Source organism: Lynx rufus, unplaced genomic scaffold (genome assembly GCF_022079265.1).
Source record: "Lynx rufus isolate CCGP_SWC_20201006 ecotype Redwood Valley unplaced genomic scaffold, mLynRuf1.p SCAF_1, whole genome shotgun sequence".
NCBI classification, from domain to species: domain Eukaryota; kingdom Metazoa; phylum Chordata; class Mammalia; order Carnivora; family Felidae; genus Lynx; species Lynx rufus.
In genome coordinates this window covers 90,352,529-90,371,582 of record NW_025814823.1, presented here as the reverse complement: position 1 = coordinate 90,371,582, position 19,054 = coordinate 90,352,529, and the positions used below count along the sequence as shown (strand labels likewise).

Genomic DNA, 19,054 nt, shown 5'->3' with positions numbered 1-19,054 from the left:
GGCACCTGCTTGGGATTCTCTCTTTCCCCCACTCTCTGCCTCTCCCCCACTCGCAATCTCTCAAAATAAATAAACTTAAAAAAATAATAGATGAAAAGGAGGTCTCTCCCTGTAAAAATCCCTGAAAGATTGACAGAAGAAATACCAGTAAATAAACCCATGCTGGATAGGCCTTGATAGTGTAGCAAAAGTTCCTCACGGATGGAAATGAGGTTGGCTGGTCAAGCCAGGGAAGGTTTCTTATGTGGAATGGGACTTGGCGCAGACAGGTGAGGCTCAGAGGACTGGGGGGTGTGGTGGGGTACAGAGAGGCCTGTGAGGTCAGGCAGTGTGTGGCTGGGATACCGGGATGGGTGCTAGATTAGGCTCTCCATCCTGCACCCAGAGGGTGCCCTCCCCACCTGAGGCCACAACAGGCACCATAAGATCAGACTCCAGCATGGAGGCCCTGGCCCTGGCCCCGATCCCCACCTCACGGCTCCCAAGGGGCCCTCCTACCTCTGGGGCCGGTTCCACGGTGCTGGCTTTTCTTCCCACTCCACTGCCGCCTGGCTGCTTGGATGGCATCTTCTGGAGGAAGTCAGAGATCCTCTGAACTAAAAAATCACGGTCTTTCAGATTGGCGAACAAGAAGGTCATTTTGCTCTTGGTGCTAATGGACAGAGGACTGGGCAGGACACTGGAGCTGTCAGCTTTTTCAACAATAGTCACCTGAGAAGGCAAAAAAAAAACCCCCAACCTATTAGGCATCTGTGTCTTGGGACAGAAAGCTGAACAGTTTTGTACGTCTGAGACACAGCGGCCTCACATAGTTCTCTCCTGGCCAGGGCGCTGTGAGGGGTCAGGGGAACTCTCTGGGCCCCACTGCATCCATATGTGGACTCTGCTGCTTGCTAACATGTGACTCTGAGCAAGTTACGTGCACATCTAAGCCTTGTTTCTCCCAGTTGATGCGGACGCGAGCATATCAGCCTTGCAGGGCTGTCATGAGAATGATGATGCAGAATGAAAGGTGCTCAGCCCAGCTGCTGGTCCATTTGATTTCCCAAAGATGTCCGGTTACTCTCTTACTCTAAAGCACAGTGAGTGGTCCTGCTTGCACTTGCTGACAGTGTGTCCTGGGTCCAGCTCTGACCTTGAGGCGTGTGGACAGAGCATCACAGGTGTGGAAGGTGCAAAAAGGACTTTGAAGGGATGCCTCTGCAGAGCCTGCAGCCCAGGGGCTGGACTATGGACATGTAGGTGAAGCATAGTTCTCACAGGTGAGTAGGGACCAAAGGGTGAGCTAGGACTCCATCAGGCTGCTTCGTGCCGAAGGCACCTCCAGGGAGGTACAGGGAGGTAGCAACTGAGGTTGAGAACTGGTAGAGCCAGGGGAGGAACTGGGGCAGACGTCAGGGCAGAATTCCCAGCGAACACCCTGAGGAAGGGATGGGACCAGCTTGACAAACAAGGAAAGGCTGGAGAAGCTGGGGCAAGAGTGAGGACGAGAGGGATGTGTGAGTGTGTATTATGTGTGCATGTATGTGTGCAAATGTACGTGTAGGAGTGCACACATGTGTTATGGTGTGTATTTATGTATGTATGTATGTGTAGGTATGTGCATGAATGCATATAGGGGTGGTAATGTGTACATGTATCTACATGCGTGCAAGATGTGTGTGAGCGTGTGCGTGTGTGTGGTATATGTGCAGATGCATGTGGGTGTGTGTATGGTGTGTGTATATGTGGATAAGTATGTGTGCAGATGCATATGAGTGTGTGTTTGTGTGTGTGAGCACATCTGCATGCATGTAAGCTAAGACCTAAAAAGGAGTGAATGGTTCACTAAAGGTCCACAGGTCACAGCAGGCAGCTGGGGACTCTTCTAATCACAGGAGATGCTGGACAAGCCGGGGCAGGGCACTGACATGCTGTGGGAGGAGGGGACTAATGGGGTTCAGTGCAGGCAGTACCCTCCTGAGGAGGTGGCTGTGGAGAGGAAGGGACGTGCTATGGTTGGGATGCGGGAACAAGGCCAGGTCAGGAGCAAGGACGGCTCCTGCTTCTGAGCTGAGCAGACGGACGGACGGACGGAATGCTGCTTCCCAAGGCTGCAACAGGAAGAGCATGTTTGGAGGGTGGGTGCAGAGTCAAGAGCCTACTGGGTGTGGGCACACAGCATGCTCTGAGTGGAAGGCCCTGTGAAGTGCCCTGGTGGGTGCAAGGAGGATCATCAGCACCAGGCCGGGTCTGTCCAGACTAGCTGCGGGGCCAGTCCCATCCCAAGAGCCCCAGACAGTCTGCCCCCGCCTCAGCCAGAGCTCTCTGCCATCAGAAATGGCAGGATCAGGGGTGTCTGGGTGGCTCAGTTAATAGACCAATTCTCAGTTTCGGCTCAGGTCATGATTTCATAGCTCATGAGTTTGAGGCCCACCTCAGGCTCTGCACTGACAGAGTGGAACCTGCGTGGGATTCTGTTTCTCTCTTTCAAAATAAAAAGTAAAACTTAAAAAAGAAAAAAAAGGTAGGATCATCAGGAGAAATAGAGCTGAGGCCTAAGGAGACCTCTGCACCCACCCCAGGTCTCAGGGCCAGGTCAGCACAGCGCCCAGGATAGACTCACAGGCCCAGTGCAAAAAGGGAACATGGGGTTAGGGGCTACCTGAGCCTTGAGCTTCTGGGTCTGTGGCTCTTTTGAGTTCTTTGCCTCTGACTTCCCTTGGGGAAACGAGGCAGCACATAGAACCCCCCACCCCTGCTCATAGCTGCACCTACAGTTTGAGTGTGTTGTACAAATGCAGGGAGGTGTCACTGTTCTGGGTTTTTAATAAAATCAAGATACTGTGATTTGGGTTATAACTGAAGAACCTTACTGGGCTTCATAGAGTTGAACAGCCCGCCTGTTCTGCTGGGCCATGAGGAAGAGGAGGCCGGGGAACCTGCTGTGACTGTGGGGTCAGTGCTTTCCATCTGGGCAGGGGCCCTCTCCCTCACTTTCTACACCCTTCACAGCAGCACAGAACAAATGGCCTTGCCTTCAAGGTCCCTGTGGAAGCCTAAGAGACCTGAGAAAAAACACTTCCGACAGGTGAGAGCTGTCCCGTCCCTGACAGGTGAAAGCTGACCCTTATCTGTGACAGGTGAGAGCTGCCCCCATCCCTGACAGGTGACAGTGGACTTCTAGCCCTGCTGGAGCCAGAGTCACAGCCAAGGCAAGTGTTGGGAGAGGAACAGTGAGATGGCCTCCAAGAGTGAAATGGTGGGGCTGGTGAGGGTCCAGAGTCCTCCAAGCCCAGCCAAGACAGGACTTTGCTCAAGTCCAACTGCAGGGCCAGGAAGGCAGGACTTGGGGACACTCACCTGCTGGACACCACTGGGATTTGACTGGAGAGGCACAGGACTTTCCTGAAGTTACCTCATGTCCCAATGTGAGTGCTTCTGGCATGCCAAACCCCACCCTGCTCCCCAGCAGTCAAGGGGATCCCTGAGGGAACCTGGCAGCTGGAGGGGCCTGGCCCCAGTGCAGGGGCTCAGGGAAGTTGCTGACTTGCTCTGTACCCTCCATAGGCCCGCCAACAGATGTCGTGGAGCTGGCATGGCAGTGGGGGCTCACCTCCCGGAGGGGTATGATGAGGTGGCATGCGTCCTCCTCTTTGCTGGCAAAGCAGATGTAGTTGCTGGAGATGAACATCTGGCCAGGGATGTGCAGTTTGTTGAACGGGGTCCACAGCGTACAGCCTGTGTGGCCATCCAGGCGCTCGTCCCTGGGCAGCCGGAACGTGGCCCGGTAGCACTCGTTCTTGGCTCGGGCATCCAGGTCTCTGGGAAACCAAGGTGGGGTGGGAGGAAAGGAGATAAGAGTGAGGACACAATATGCCCGCAAGGGGACCTCAGAGCCTTGGTTTCCACACGGGATTGGGCTCTTTGGGGTCATGCCCCAGGGACCTTGGAATTCAATAAAACACACACAGCAGATGGCCAGGTACCACGGGAGACATCTGCATGACCAGCAGAGGACATGTATGCAGCAAACAGTGTGCCTTTGGGCCACAAGGGCTCTGGAGGACACCCACAGCTTGACAGGGCTTCACACGTTGCTTGCTCAGTGCTGAGGATGGACAGGGCCCCAGTGCCCGGGGGTTCCCCACACCTGCCCTGCATGCCTCTGCCCCAAGGCTGCTACTTCTGCCAGGGAACACCCAGCCCCACCCAAACACCCAGAGGAGGACTCCCCAAGATGCCCTGTTGATGAATGCAAGGGTATGCTCACTTATCTGATGGCCATGTGAAGTGGCTGCCTGGCACCCTGGTCCTGGCCCCTTTGGTGGCTCTTTCCTTGGAAATATCTTTCTCCTGAGCCCCCCAGGGGAGAGGGGGCTGCCAGCAGCCTGAGCAAGGCCTGGCAGGCATACCCTGATGGACAGTGTCAAGTCCTGGCCCTGCTTGTTTCCTTTCTGGAAGGTTCCAGCAGCAACCCCATCACTCACATATGGAGAGTGACATCCTTGGATGGACATGCTGGTCCTGAAGGTGTACCTCATGGTCTGGGCCAAGGCTATGGTCTCTGGGGGCAACCCAGGAAACAGCCAGGCAGGGATGAGGTCTTGGTACACGGGTATGAATCCGGGAACCCCTGAGCTCCCGGCCAGTCGTGCAGGTTCGCAGCTACAATTGAGGAACACAACGGTAGTGCTCCGGGGAGGAGGGCCAGCCATCATTACTGTCTACCAATCGCCAGCATATGAGCCCCTCCACCTCACAGGGTTTTGAGAAGTAACTCCTTGTGGTTAGTAGTAGCTATTTTTGGATGGCACCTCTGTGGACCTCATGGTGTCCTCCTGTCCCAAATACACCCCGAGAGGGGGGCAGGTCCCTCCCACCCCAGAGGGCCACTCACCGCTTCAGAGCCGAGATGTTCCTGTGTGGCCGGGAAGGCCGGGGCAGTGCCTTGTCCTCCAGAAAGCCCTCACTGTCCAGCAGCTGCCGCATGGCCAGGTTGGCCAGCTGCTCCATGAGCTTGAAGGTCTCACCGATGTTCAGGAACATGGAAAAGAAGAGCTCCTGGTCCCGGGTGTCCACACGGATGCTCTCGGGGAAGAGCAGTGTGGCATTCTTCTCCAGCCTTGTGACGTCTACCCATTGCACCACCAGGCTCACTGCATGCCCGCAGGACAGATACACCAGTGGGTCAGACGGGCCGGAGGGCTGGGCAGCACGTGCACCCACTGGGACAGCCGCTCCCCAGGGAATCACTGACTGTGTGTCCCCCATGCCTGAGCCTGGTTGTGCTGGGACATGTGATCCACATGGAGGGACCGGCCCCAAGAATATCTGGGATGACTATGTGTCCCACAAATGATTGAAGGGTAACACAGATGAACATGGGAAGTGAGCTGAGACCCTGGTCCAGAGAAGCCCACCTAGTGGGAGTGCGCTGACAGACGGGACGTTGACCCCTGCCTGGTGAGGAGGTGGGAGGGGCGGGGTGGAGAGGGAAGAAGGGCAGGTGGAAGGGTGTGTCAGATGTGTGCCTGGTGGGACAAGGCCTTGCTGGGCTCAGGAGGGCTGAAGCCCTGGGAGCTCTTTCCTGGGGTGATGTAGCAGCAGAGGGCGCCAGCCTTGTGTCCGGAGGCAGGGAGGGTCCTGCAGCAACAAGGCACCCCATAACCCAGAGCCACTCAGGGATGGCAGGTGCCCTTGGATATTCCACTTAAAGGAGAGAAGGGAGCCCCCGTGCAGTCACTCTGTGAGGAACCACGTCGATGGATGGAGGTGGGATGGGGAGCCCCAAGAGCCAGGTGCAGACCTAGCTCGAGTCTGGGCCTCCCTACCGAGAGCCGGTGAGGTGCACTGGGTTTCGGGGAGATCCTCTGGTGTGTGTGTGGGGACAGAGTATCTGGGGGCCGAAAGGAAGGAAGGCACTCAGGAACCCGAGCGGTCTGGAGAGGTGGTGAGTTTTCTGGGGTGGAGAGGCAGTGGGGAGAGAAGCTGGGGATGACGGGCCTGCCTGCCGCACTCACCTTCCTTCCCCAGCAGGAACGAGTAGAAGCACAGGTGGTTGACGGTCAGGTAGAGCCAGCCCTGCCGGGGCACGCGACCTTTCCAGTAGCTGCAGGAGTAGTAGTTGACCAACTTCTCCCCCTCCGGCATCCCGAACTGCTTCCGCATCTTCAGCTCGGCCTCCTTGAACTTTCCGGGGTCCTCGTCTCCCTGGGGCTGCAGGTTCTTGTTCTCTTCTGCGATGATGCCCTGGAGGAGGACAAGGGAACTGACTCCTGGCCTGCCCAGGGGTTTCTGTGGCCCCAGGGAACCCAGGCAGTGGGACCCAGGACTCTCGTTCACTGGCCCCAGGGCCACAAGCATGGGAGGCCCAGTGGGCAAGGCTGGGGCACACGGTTGGACAGACAGACCCCAGGCAGATGCCCTCAACTCCCTGAGCTAATAATACTTCTAGCATGGCTGGCTTGAAGTAGTGACTTTAAAAATAAACATTTCTTCTTCTTTTTTTATTTTTTGAGAGAGAGAGAGAGCGTGCGCATGTGTGCACGTGCACGGGAACAGGGAGGGGGAGAATCCCAAGCAGGCTTGGTGCTGTCAGTGCAGAGCCCGATATGGGGGGGGGGGGGGCTCAATCCCATGACCCTGGGATCATGACCTGAGCTGAAACCAAGAGTCAGACGCTCAACTGACTGAGCTACCCAGACACCCCTAAGCTCCTGAATTGGTTGGCTTAAAGTTTTTTAGGGCATTTCTCTCTCCTTTTTAAAACTCTGCTTTTTTAGGGGCACCTGGATGGCTCAGTCGGTTGAGTGTCTGTCCAACTTTGGCTCAGGTCATGACCTCATGATTTGTGAGTTCAAGACTGCATTGGGCTCTGTGCTGACAGCTCAGAGCCTAGAGCCTGCTTTAGATTGTGTGTGTGTGTGTGTATGTATGTGTGTGTGTGTGTGTGTGTGTGTGTGTGTGCTGCTCCCCTACTCGTGCTGTCTCTCTCTTAAAAATAAACATTACAAAAAATAAAAAAAACCAACTCTGCTTTTTTATAGATGGTTCTCATATTTCATTCTTTTCATTGCTCATTTGAGGTTTCTAGCTTTGGTCCTGGATCCCTTTTGCCACAGGTTTATGTCTTAGCTGGTTTTCAGGAAGTGTGGCCTTTCTGCATTGTTCCTTTGTTTCCTATGCAGTTAACTTCTGCCCTTTGTGATTTCCTTCAAATTTCCTGATTTCTGGAGTCAGAAATGCTAACTTACTGAACTGGATGCCTGGCTCATTAGTTTCCACCTTTTCTTTTTCTTCTCATAAGATTTAAGGCTTCAGATGTTCTGTGTACTGTTTTTGCTGCAGTCCACAAATTCGGACATGCAGTAGTATTTTGACAATCATTCAGTTCTAAGTATTTTCTTTTTTAAAAAATTTCTTAAGTAGGCTCCATACCCAGTGTGAAGTCCAGTGTGGGGGCCTGAACTCACCACTCTGAGCTCAAGACCTGAGCTGAGATGAAGAATCTGATGCTTAATCGGCTGAGCCACCCAGGCACCCGAGTTCTAAATATTTTTCAATATGCATTTCTTCTTTAACCCATGAGTCATTGAGAAATTTTGTTCTGTTTTGTTGGTTAGTTTGTTTGGGTCTGGCATGGAGGAAACATTTAATAATGTTGCTGCTTCATCATCATCAATATTCTTATTTTTAAGCTTATTTATTTACTTTTGAGAGATACAGAGATAGCATGAGTTGGGAAGGGGCAGAGAGACAGGGAGGGAGAGAGAGAATCCCAAGCAGGCTCTGCACTGCCAGCACAGAGTCCAATACAGGGCTCAAACCCACGAAGCTGAGAGATCATGATCTGAGATGAAACCAAGAGCTGGATGCTTAGCCAACAAGAGCCACCCAGGTGCCTCCGTTATTATTATTAAGTTAAGCTCCACTCACAATGTAGAGCTTGAACTCACATCCCCAAGGGATCAAGAGTCGGGTGCTCTACCGACTGAGCCAGTCATTATTATTATTATTATTATTGCCCAGCTTGCTCATTAGGAGAATAGAGACTTGCCTCTGCCCTCCTTGCCTTTCTTTGTGCAGCTAGAAAGGCAATGCAGGTCTTACTCTGAACCCCAAAGCACACGGGGAAGAGCCGAGGAACTATTGGTGTCATCTGCCCAGGTCTGGAAAGTTCTGGCATAAAGAAGTCACAGGGCCTGCTCAAAGCAACTATGCACCGCGAAACCTTGACTCAGTAAGAACCCCCAAGAAATCTAACTGAAGGCAAAATAACTGAACAAAAAGAAGACACACATGAGCATGCGCTTAGGTAGATGTTCCTTACAGTGTTAACTGTCCCCCTGGAAGAGGAAACAACCCAACTATCATTGCATCAGTTTTTATGCATATTCCACTAAGTATAACATATATGACCTAACCAGTCCCCTGACATAAAGCGCTCAGTACGGTACTCCATAAATGCTACGCTAGCAAGAAGTACCGCTCTCATTTTGCAGAACAGATAGCAGCTGCTTCCCCTCCTACCATAGGCTGGAAGGTGCCGTTTCCAGTCTTTCTGCTGACAGTGCTGCAGAGTATGTGTTATTCTGCACGTATGACGACACCATATGGTAAATTCCAAGGAAGGGAATCACTGGGTCAGAGGGTGCACACGTTTTTAAGTAGTGTTCGTTTTGTAAATGAGACATGCCTCCAACTATTCTATCACTTCCATCTTCTTCCTGTTACGGTGGCCAGGGCATTGGCCATGAGAGCTGCTCCTTTGTGGGGAATGGAAACTCCCAGCTAAGCTTGGTCAGACTCCTGCAGCTGGCCGGGAGAAGCAGGGACCTGTGTGGCAAGTTCAAATGCCCCTTTCAAGACTGAGAGAACGGGAGTGAACACTGCCTTCCATTTCTAGTAAACAGAGAGAAGACCTAACCACGCTGTTTGGAGGTTAAATAAGATGATACAGGTGAACCTGCCAGCCCAGAGCAGGAGCAGGAGCCAGTGGTGGAAGTTGAACCTTACGTGTATCTTGCCCTTGACGAAGGTGGTGATATCTTCCTCATTGTCAAAGATGGACAGCGTCTGGAGTAAGTTATTTTCCAGCCATTCCCAGTGCTTTGTGATCTCTTTGCGGGAAGAACCTAGGGAAGGTTTGGTGGAGTAAAAAAGAGGAAAATCATTAAAATCACCAGGCCTTAACCATAAATTCAGAGACTAAAACAGATGACCTAATTTGCTATATCCAAAAGACTCCAATCTTCAGGCTGCTAACTCTTTTCCTACTTAAACTTTACGTACAAGGGTGCCTGGGTGGCTCAGTCAGTTAAGTGCCCGACTTTGGCTTAAGTCATGATCTCGTGGGTCATGAGTTCGAGCCCCACATTAGGCTCTGGGCTGACAGCTCAGAGACTGAAGCCTGCTTTGGATTCTGTGTCTCCCTCTCTCTCTGCCCTTCCCCTGTCCTCACTCTGTCTCTCTCTCAAAATTAAATAAACATTAAAAAAACCACAACTTTACATACATAACAGTAGTCATGAACACGAAAAATGGTTCAGGCAGAATTGTAGAGAGTCATGTGGAACATAAAGCCTCCATTTCCCCTAACACCAAGTAAGAGTCACCACTAGCTTCCTACATGCCCTTCCAGAAATAGTCTATAGATCTGCAGGTTTGCTTAGTTGTAAAGATTTCCCTTCCAGATAAAAGGACTTGATGTGGTCTTTGATATATAGGTGATTGACCAGACAGTCAGACTTGTAAGTGCCAGCAGTTTCAGGAGCATTCAGGTGTCCACAGATGGCAGCTGGATGGAGCTTCTTGTAGGACTCCAGGCCCCTGGCCAGCTGGTCTTCTGTGGGGCAAGCCAGAGGCTCTCGCCTGCTCTCTCTGAAGCCAGAGGCACCCACCCAGGCCTTTGCCTGCAAGGTCCTCCTCACCACCCCTGTTCACACCCAAGCCCTTCTCCTGCCCCCTCCTGACCCCTGCAGCTTCTGGCTAGTCCCCAGTTTCAGCCCGCCTAGGAGGTAGTCCCTTCTCTCCTCAGGGAAGGGTTCTGGAGGGCACAGCAGCTCCAGTGGTAATGGAAAAACTTAGGGCAGTTTTAATGCCGCTCCTGAAGGGTGGGGCAGCTGTTTTCTCTGCCCCCTCTCCCCAACTGAAGGAACTGGGAGGGGAAGCAAAGGGATGACAGGAGTCTCTGCCTGGCTTCCCCTACCTCTTTGGGATTTTGCCTGTGCCTGGCAGGGAATTTCACTCAAGAACTGTTTTCTTTCTCTTTTCTTTTTTTAAGACTTTAAATTTGATTTATTTGGAGAAAGAGAGAGGGGCACGTGTGCAAGCAGGGAAGGGTCAGAAAGGGAGGGAGAGAGAGAATCCCAAGCAGGTTCTGCACTGTTGGTGCAGAGCCTGACACGGGGCTCAAACTCATGAAACCGTGAGATCATGACCTGAGCTGAAACCAAGGGTTGGATGCTTAACTGACTGAGCCACCCAGGCGCCCCTCAGGAACCGTTTTCTGAACGAATGAACACCAGAAGAGTGAAAGCCCTGCATCCTTCTCAGCTGATCAGTTTATGGACTGTGAGTGCCCGTGGTAAGGCCCACAGATTAAGCATGGAGGGAGCCTGAGTAAAGACCCAAGTCCAATTTTTGCTGGGTGCCTGATTCTCTGCCACCCCATCCTTCCCTACCTATCAACAACCTTCCACCAGCTGAAGACTCAATCCTGACCCTGCCCTGGCCAGGCCAAGTTGGTCCCTACCATCAACTCTGTCCCAGGCATCTCGCTCACTGATTGCTCTGGGACATGTCACAACCCAGCTGGTCTTGGTTAAGGTTGATTGTTCCTTTACATTTACCCAAGGAGTTCACTACTCTAGCAATCAATACTGAGTTAAGACCCTTCCCCTCTCCCGTGGGCCAGTGTGAAGATGCCCACATGAAGGCAATTAAACCCAGATTCATACAACTGTCAGTGAGTCACAACAGACAATAAAAATTACAGGCATAATTCCACCCACAATTTCCTTCTTCTCCCCCCGTTTTTCCTTTGGACTTCTTTTATGGCCTCCTTTCCCTGGTGCACAGAGGCCAAGGTCTTATTGGTAGGAGAAGGGATTTCTCTTTCTCTCTCTCTTTTTGCCAAGAACCTGCATTTGAATTTGGAAGTTAAATTTGCAAGTGATACAGCTCTAGAGTCATTGTCTTTCATGCACACATTCCTGGCAACCTCAAACAGAAGAAATCTTGTCCACACTGTCCACTGTGTGGATCTGTCTGCACTTTGAGTATAAATATTTACCTATGTGCATTCAAAAGAATTATCAGTTAGAAGTAACTCAGTCTTCCCTTAGCACTAAGTAAACACAAACTATGCCATCTTTATGTTAGGTTCAGAGAATAAAAAAGATAGCTAATCATTATTAAGTGCTACTTCTGTTTTCAGAACTTCTCATGGAATATCTTATTTTCTTCTTAGAGAACCTTGGAGACAGTACCATTATTTTTGTTTTATAGGATGGAGGTGAGGCACAGAGAGGTTAAGTGAGTTGCCCAGTGTCACACAGCTGAGATGGGACCAAACCATGGTCCTAGCCCAGGCTGACTGGTTGCTCAGACTCTACCCTTGCCCTTAGGGAGCTGCCAGTCTAGGGTGAGAGCCAGTGAGCCCTTAGTGTAAAAGTGCTGGTAAAAGTACCCCAAACATGGTGAGTCTGGAGTAGCAAGAAGGAAAAAGTGGATACCTGGGTCTGGGGAATCTGGTTTTCCATAGGAGCTGACACTGGGCGGGTTCTCAACAGAGTGCAAGGTTAGGTGGATGTGGGGGGGACACTACACATTGGCCAGGACAGGTGTGTCTGGTCTGGCTGAAGGTCAGTTGTGAGATGAGGGAAGGACAGAAATGGAGGCAGGCTGGCCCCAAAAGTCCTTTAATGGAAAGCTAAGGAGTCAGGATTCACTGGGCAGGTGTCAGCATGACCGTGTCTGGTTTTGCAGAGCTGAAGGGGAAGGAGGGAGGCACAGCAGAGGTCAGGGCAGGCTTGGGGGGTGTGGTAGAAGCAGGAGTAGGTCAGTGTGTGGCCTGAGGCTAAAGACTAAGGCTCCCCAGCACCAGGCCCTGCTAGTTCCCACACTGCCACAAGCATGGCCTTCCTCTCACTGCCATGGATTGTCTCTTCCTCATCTGCTGAGAAGGAACATTGCTGAGACAAGGGAAAATCTCAAGGGCCCATTTTATTAAAAAAATTAAAAAAAAATTTTTTTTCTTAACATTTATTTATTTTTGAGACAGAGAGAGACAGAGCATGAACAGGGGAGGATCAGAGAAAGAGAGGGAGACACAGAATGTGAAACAGGCTTCAGGCTTTGAGCTGTCAGCACAGAGCCCAACGCGGGGCTGGAACTCACAGACCATGAGATCATGACCTGAGCCGAAGTTGGACGCTCAAACGACTGAGCCACCCAGGTGCCCCTAAAAAATTCTTTTAAAGTATTTATTTATTTATTTTTGAGAAAGAGAGAGAGAGAGCATGAGCAGGAGAGGGGCAGAGAGACAGGGAGATACAGAATCAGAAGCAGGCTCCAGGCTCTGAGCTGTCAGCACAGAGACTGACGTGGGGCTCCGACTCATAAACTGAGAGATCATGACCTGAGCCGAAGTTGGACGCTTAACTGACTGGGCCAACCAGGGGCCCAAAGGACCCATTTCATTTCTTTATTTTAAAGTTTTATTTATTTAAAGTTTTATTTATTTGAAAGAGAGAGAGAGAGAGAGAGAGAGAGTGGGGGGGGGGCAGGGGGGAGGGGCAGACAGAGGGAGAGAGAATCCCAGTCAGGCTCTGTATCCTCAAAACAGAGACCGATTCAGGGCTCAAACCCACCAACCGTGAGATCATGACCTGAGCTGAAATCAAGAGTCAGATGCTTAACCAATTGAGCCACCCAGAGGCCTCCACAAAGGCCCACTTTAGAGTAACGTGTCTCCTTGCAGCTCAGGCACAGGACAACCTCCCTGGGTCCCACCCCATAGGAAGCCCCTCTCTCAGGCAGACTCTGGAACCAGGAGAGCAGGGGTCCCAATTCGCCCCCACCTGGCCTTGGGCAATCCCAGACTTTGAAGCCTTTGTTGATTCCTACACAGGGGAAAGGGCACCTCTGTTCAGGTGCCAGGGAGGAAGATGACTTTGGAAGAAGGGGTCTCAGCTGTGAACGCTCTTATCCTTTCTCAGGCCTCCTAACCCTCGCTGTGCCACAGTTTCCTCATCTTCAAAATACAGGAAAAAAAAACCTCACAAAAAACAAAGTTTCACCTTCTCGAGTTTTTGGGAGGTTCACATAAGTGCATGGCCTGCTGCATGTGCTGTCTGAGTGCTGGCTGTGACCGTTAATGTATCCCAGTGACCTCAGCTGGGTTGGTACCCACTGAAAGAGGACCTCCTCCCAGACTCTAGGGAGGGCTGAGCGTGTCTCCTCCCAGGTGGATGACTACTGCCGGTCCCATTATTCACGGCAGCTACTTCTGTAAAGTCTCATGAACAATACTGACCCCAGGGGAGCTACAGGGAAGGCTAAGCTCCTGTAAACCTGTGGTCACAACATTTTCATCAACCGATCAATACATGACTTTGTTTTATGTGGCTCTCTGATTAAAGGCACCCTATTTAATATATATTAATTCCCTAACGTGGAACTCATGGCTAGCAGCTCTGTCTGTAACACATGCCTGAATGAAGCTTCTCTAACACACCTACTTTCTCTATGAGGCACATCACACTTTTTGTGCTTAGGAACCCAACCAGCACCTTGGCATTACATTTGGGTCCACTTTATTTATTTGTATTTTATTTATTCAAACAATTTTTTATGTTTATTAATTTTTGAGAGAGAGACAGAGAGAGAGAGACAGAGCACGAGCAGGGAGAGAAAAGGAGACACAAACTCTGAAGCAGGCTCCAGGCTCCGAGCTGTCAGCACAGAGCCCAATGCGGGGCTCGAACCCACAAACTGAGATCATGACTTGAGCTGAAGTTGGACACTTCACTGACTGAGCCACCCAGGCACCCCAATTTATTTACTTTTAAAGTTTATTTATTTTGAGCAAGAGAGCACACCCATGCAGGGGAGGGGCAGTGAGAGAGGGAGAAAGAGAGAATCCCAAGCAGGGCTTGATCCCAGGAACTGTGAGATCATGATCGGAGCAGAAAGCAAGAGTTGATGCTCAACCAAAGAGCCACCCAGGTGTCCTAGGGGGCCATTTGAAACAAAGTCACCAACAAACAACACAAAAAAGCCCAAAGTATGGTGCTTAGACTACAGAAAGGATACTCGTTTACAGTTTGACAGCTGACACAAGAAGATAGAAAGATGGGGGTGCCCGGGTGACTCAGTCGGTTGGGTGTCCGACTTCAGCTCAGGTCATGATCTCGCAGTTGATGAGTTCGAGCCCCGAGTCGGGCTCTGTGCTGACAGCTCAGAGCCTGGAGCCTGCTTCAGATTCTGTGTCTCCCCCTCTCTGCCCCTTCCCCACTCATGCTCTATCTTTCTCTCTCAAAAATGAATACCCGTTAGAAAAAATTAAAAAAAAAAAAAAAGATAGCTTGTTCTTGTTCCCCCTCAGCAGGCAACCTGTGTGTTGGGTAACTCCAATTTTTCACTGCTCCGCACATGCACGTTCCCACCAATGTCCACAATCTCAAAGCACTACAGGGCACCTGTGAACCTCTGAGCTGCCTTCCTAAGCTGGACGCAGGCCTGGGCTGTGTGGTCTGAACGAAGGGTAGCACCAGGTTCTCTGGAGGCAATATCCAGTCCAGGAATGCAGGCTGGGTCCCCTCCCTGCTGGGGGGCCCACCTTGCTCATCTAGGGCAGGCCCTGTCCAGCATCCCTTGTGATTCAAGGCACCTACCACATGCCACTGTCCAGTAGACCTGGGAGTCCTGGGTCTGGTGCAGGATTCGATAAGGGGCCACGCGGGCACTGGAGTCCAACACCACGTCCAGGGTGCCCACAAGAAGACCTGGGAGCAGGGCAGAGAGTGAGGGTGAGGGAGAGCCACACCGGCAGCCGAGCCCGGAGGCAGCCAGAACAGTAGCACTGCCCTCAATGCCATGAGGCGATGACAGGTCTCGCATCACCCTCGTCCACCAAATAACTTCTTTTTCCTCAAAGGCCTTCAGCTGTATCTGATCCCTATAAAAAACTCCCCTCCCACTTCTTCCTGGAAGCTTCTGCTTATTCTCCTGACTCACAAATGCTTGCAGGCAGGGGCAGACTCAGGATTTAAGGGGCCCTTTTTATGAGCTTAAACAATTCTGGGGGGCCCTCTTTAGGAAAAATACAAAATTAGGTTTGAAAACAAGCATTTCTTTAGAACGAGAAAGGACAAGTCTCAAATTAAAAACAAAAACAATACCATGGATATCACAAAATCCAGACAAAAAGTACAATGTGTTTTATTAACTGCCAGACACATCTCATTAAGATACATTTTTGTTTTTGCCCTGACATTTTTGGCCATGTACTCTGATGGCTTTTTCAAATATAAGACAATGACTTTGTAATATCACTTTCCATTATCAACAACAGGAAGATAATGTAGTCTTTCCTCCGCCAAGTAATCACACATTTTTATTCTGGAAAGTTTAAGGAGGTTCCTTGTGGCTTCAGAAGTCATGACTGAAGAAGACATGGCAATTTTTAGAACTGTCCAATTTGGGAAAACACTGATCTAGTTGTTTCCATCTCTGAACTGAAGCATTTTAGGACATTTCAAATCCCTTTTCATCACATATATCCTTTATCAATGTTGCTGTTTCCTTGACAAATAAGAAGAAATGCCTTTGACCCGTGTTTGATTCACTTCTCTTTGTTAAACTGAATTATTAAGCTATCTGAAAATCTGTTCACTGTTCCTATTTGGAATTTATTTTTTCCTTTTCATGAAGTGCTGTTTTTGGTATGATCTGGAAATAATTCTGTTACCATTTTCCTGTTGATGTCAGAATGATTTTATTAACTCGACTTTAACACTTTTGGGTCATATTCCATTTTTAACTATTTTTTTTCCCTCCTAAATCTTAACAAATAAAATTACTGATTACAAAAGAAGATACTCATCACCCACATCCAATTTAGGAGTCTGGAATCTCTCGCTTGTTTTATTGAAATGTTCTAAACCACCTCTCTAAATTGCAGTTAAATTGGCATATTAAAACTTCATCAGGATTTGGAATAAACTTTTTTTTCCCCATGGTTTCTGCTGGGGTTTCTCTTTGGGTCTTGGAGATTTTATTTTAATCCTTATACTGTTGGCATATCCTTGTTTCAAGACCTGAAAGCTTTTTCATGGGCAGAACATCTCGTCACACTCAGACTCTTCAATGAGGAATCCAGGCTAGCATGTTTTTTTTTTTTTTAATGTTTATTTATTTTTGAGAGGGAGAGAGTGAGCAGGGGAGGGGCAGAGAGAGAGAGGGACAGAGGATCTGAAGAGGGCTCTGCACTGACAGCAGAGAGCCAGACGTGGAGCTTGAACCCACAAACCATGAGATCATGACCTGAGCTGAAGTCGATGCTTAACTGACTGAGCCACCCAGGCACCCCAGGGCTGGCATCTGTTTTTAAAGGCCAGCCTGAACAAAACCACATCGCTGTTCCTCCCTTGGAGATACAGGGTTCAGGAAGCCAGGATGTCTATGATGGCACAAGGAAGGCCATGGCAGAGGCCACGGCAGGACTCATCACACCTAGCTGAACAGGGAGCTGAAGGAGTGGTTCCTGGTTGGGGGGTGGACACACTCTGGGGGCGGGGCACAGAGACAGGAGTGAAGTGGAAAGCACCTTCTGTGCCCAGGAAGGTGGAGCACAGAGGGTCCCACCCACCCTCTGAGATGATCTTTAGATGCACAGAGCACAGAACGAGTGCTGGAAGCACACTGGTGCTACACAAGGTACTGAGCACCATGTCTGGCTTTCCTAAATGGGCTTTTGAGGTTGACCACTGTTCAGACTCTCCAGAGGAGCTGCTGTCTAACATCCACTGAACATCCTAGTCTAGGACACAGGTCCAGCACTGGCTCCTGTAATTCTTGAGGCTGCTGGGAGGCAGCTTAGGCACTGAAGGGAACAGTTTTCTTAGGAAGGCACAGTCCGGGGAGCCTGGGGTGGCTCAGTTAGTTAAGGGTCTGACTTTGGCTCAGGTCATGATGTCACAGTTCGTGAGTCTGAGCCCCGCATCAGGCTCTGTCATAATGGAGCGTGCTTCCAATCCTCTGTTTACCTCTCTCTCTGCCCTTTCCATGCTCGAGCATGTGTGTGCGCACTCTCTCTCTCAAAATAAATAAACATTAAGAAAAAAAAAAAAAAAAGAAACGGTACAGTCTCTTCCACATTAGGAGGTATGGCCAGGAAAAGTGGCAGAGAAGGTCTGTGGGAAACTCCTAGCTGCATCTCGCACGACTATTCGCTGCTAATGTTTAAAATCACAATGTTTCACAGAAATTTCTGTTGATAACCGTAAGATCTGGCAACACTGGGCCTGCAGTCTGGTATGGCAACAAAGGGCCACCTGGAAGCATAGACACTGAGCCTGCCCCAGCTCTGCACTGGTAGTGCCCACACAGGCTTGGAGCATGAGGGACCTCGGACAACCTGCAGAGAGAGGGAAGGCCCAGGGCACTTTCTCTGGATCCCACGTGCCACACAACTCCTGGAGGTGCCTGCCCACCATTAGCGGTGCTGCCCAGATGGACAAAGGGGCACCTTGGCTGGCTCGCCAGAACAGCCTACACTGGTAATTAGGCAAAGCCTCCGTCTGCGGCTCCAGGGCACCACCAAGCAAGAAAGGTGGACAAAAAGCTGGAGGGATGGGGGCTGAGGCCAGCAGCAGCTCGGGGGGCCTCTGATCTCGCTAAAAGGGCAAATCTGGGCGGAAGGAAAGACGCAAAAGAAAACGTGTGCTTGTGTCACTTGGCGCCTCTGACGTCCTGGGGGAAACTGAGGCAGACGCAGAGGACCAAGAGATGTCGCTGACTTTCAGCTGTGAAATCTCACTCCAGGAGGCTGCACACGCCTGGGCTAAGCCCCGGGAAGCTCACGGGCACCGCGATCGGCCAGAGGCCGCTGCCAGCCTTCGCCTGACCTCCCGGGGTTGGCTGAAGTCGCCGACCAGCCTCCCAACGCCAGCCCCTTTGCCTTTCCCCCGTCCTAGGCCCGTCCTCACCGCGCGCCCCCCTCCCCCGGGCCCCGTCCCCACCTCCCGCCCCGGACACCCTCTTCGCCTTCCCGACCCCCCGCCCTCCCCTCGCGCCCCCGCCCCGGCCCGGCCCCCGCCGCCGGCGCGCCCTCCCCGCCCGGCCCGCGTCCATAGGCCCGGCCGCCGCGCGCCTCTCACCCGTGAGGCCGCCGCCCTTGCCGTGGCCGCGGCGCCGCTGCAGCACGAAGAAGGGGTTGGCCCGCTCCGTCACCCAAAGCGCGTTGGCCACCAGCACCTCCTCCGGGCCCAACCACATCGTGGGACCGCTCGCACCGGGCCGAGGCCGGCCAGGCGGAAGCGCCGCCGCCGTCGCCGCCGCGCCGGAGCCGAGCGGGCGGGGCGGGGCGGGGCGGGCGGGCTGACCGGGCGGCGCCCCCTGGCGGGCGCGCGGACCAGCAAACGCCGGCTCGGGGCCCGCGGGGCGCGCGCGTCTCCCCGGGCCCCGCCCCGCTCCACTGCCCCCGGCCTCCCGCCGCAGGCCGGCCTGACCCGGCCGGGTCCGCCTCCCTCTCGCCCAAGTCCCGGCACTGTAGTCTCATCTAAGGAGCGACGGCCCAGCCCCGGGGCCATGGGCTTCTGGCCAGAATGGCCGAGTGCACAGGCCAAAGGAACTGGTCGCGCAGAGAGCCGGAGCCCTGGCGTTCTGTGAAAACCTGTCCAGGGTTTGTGGGGGAAATGTAAAGAAATAGCATTTGCAAATACACGTCCGGCTAATTGTGCTGTGCACCCCAAGGCATATTAACTTTGCAAAGGGCTTCTGAAAGGGGTTAGACGATTGCCACCATTTTCAGAATTCGGACGCTGGGACCTAAGACTAGGAAAACCTC

The 19,054-nt window shown here is 51.8% G+C and overlaps 1 protein-coding gene across 1 annotated transcript in view; it reads right to left on the bottom strand.

Annotated features, from left to right (window-relative positions):
- TBC1D9B (TBC1 domain family member 9B) overlaps window positions 1-18,503 on the bottom strand; it is a 46,528-nt gene extending 28,025 nt beyond the window's left edge. Inside the window, exons 1-7 of the mRNA XM_047082856.1 lie at window positions 18,366-18,503; window positions 14,880-14,990; window positions 8,998-9,116; window positions 6,003-6,231; window positions 4,880-5,138; window positions 3,596-3,803; window positions 499-711 (exon numbers count right to left, since the gene is read on the bottom strand). Of these exons, the coding sequence (XP_046938812.1) occupies window positions 499-711; window positions 3,596-3,803; window positions 4,880-5,138; window positions 6,003-6,231; window positions 8,998-9,116; window positions 14,880-14,990; window positions 18,366-18,483 (1,257 nt within the window). The 5' untranslated portion in view covers window positions 18,484-18,503. The remainder of the gene's footprint in view (window positions 1-498; window positions 712-3,595; window positions 3,804-4,879; window positions 5,139-6,002; window positions 6,232-8,997; window positions 9,117-14,879; window positions 14,991-18,365) is intronic.
- Between the last annotated feature and the right edge of the window lie 551 nt (window positions 18,504-19,054).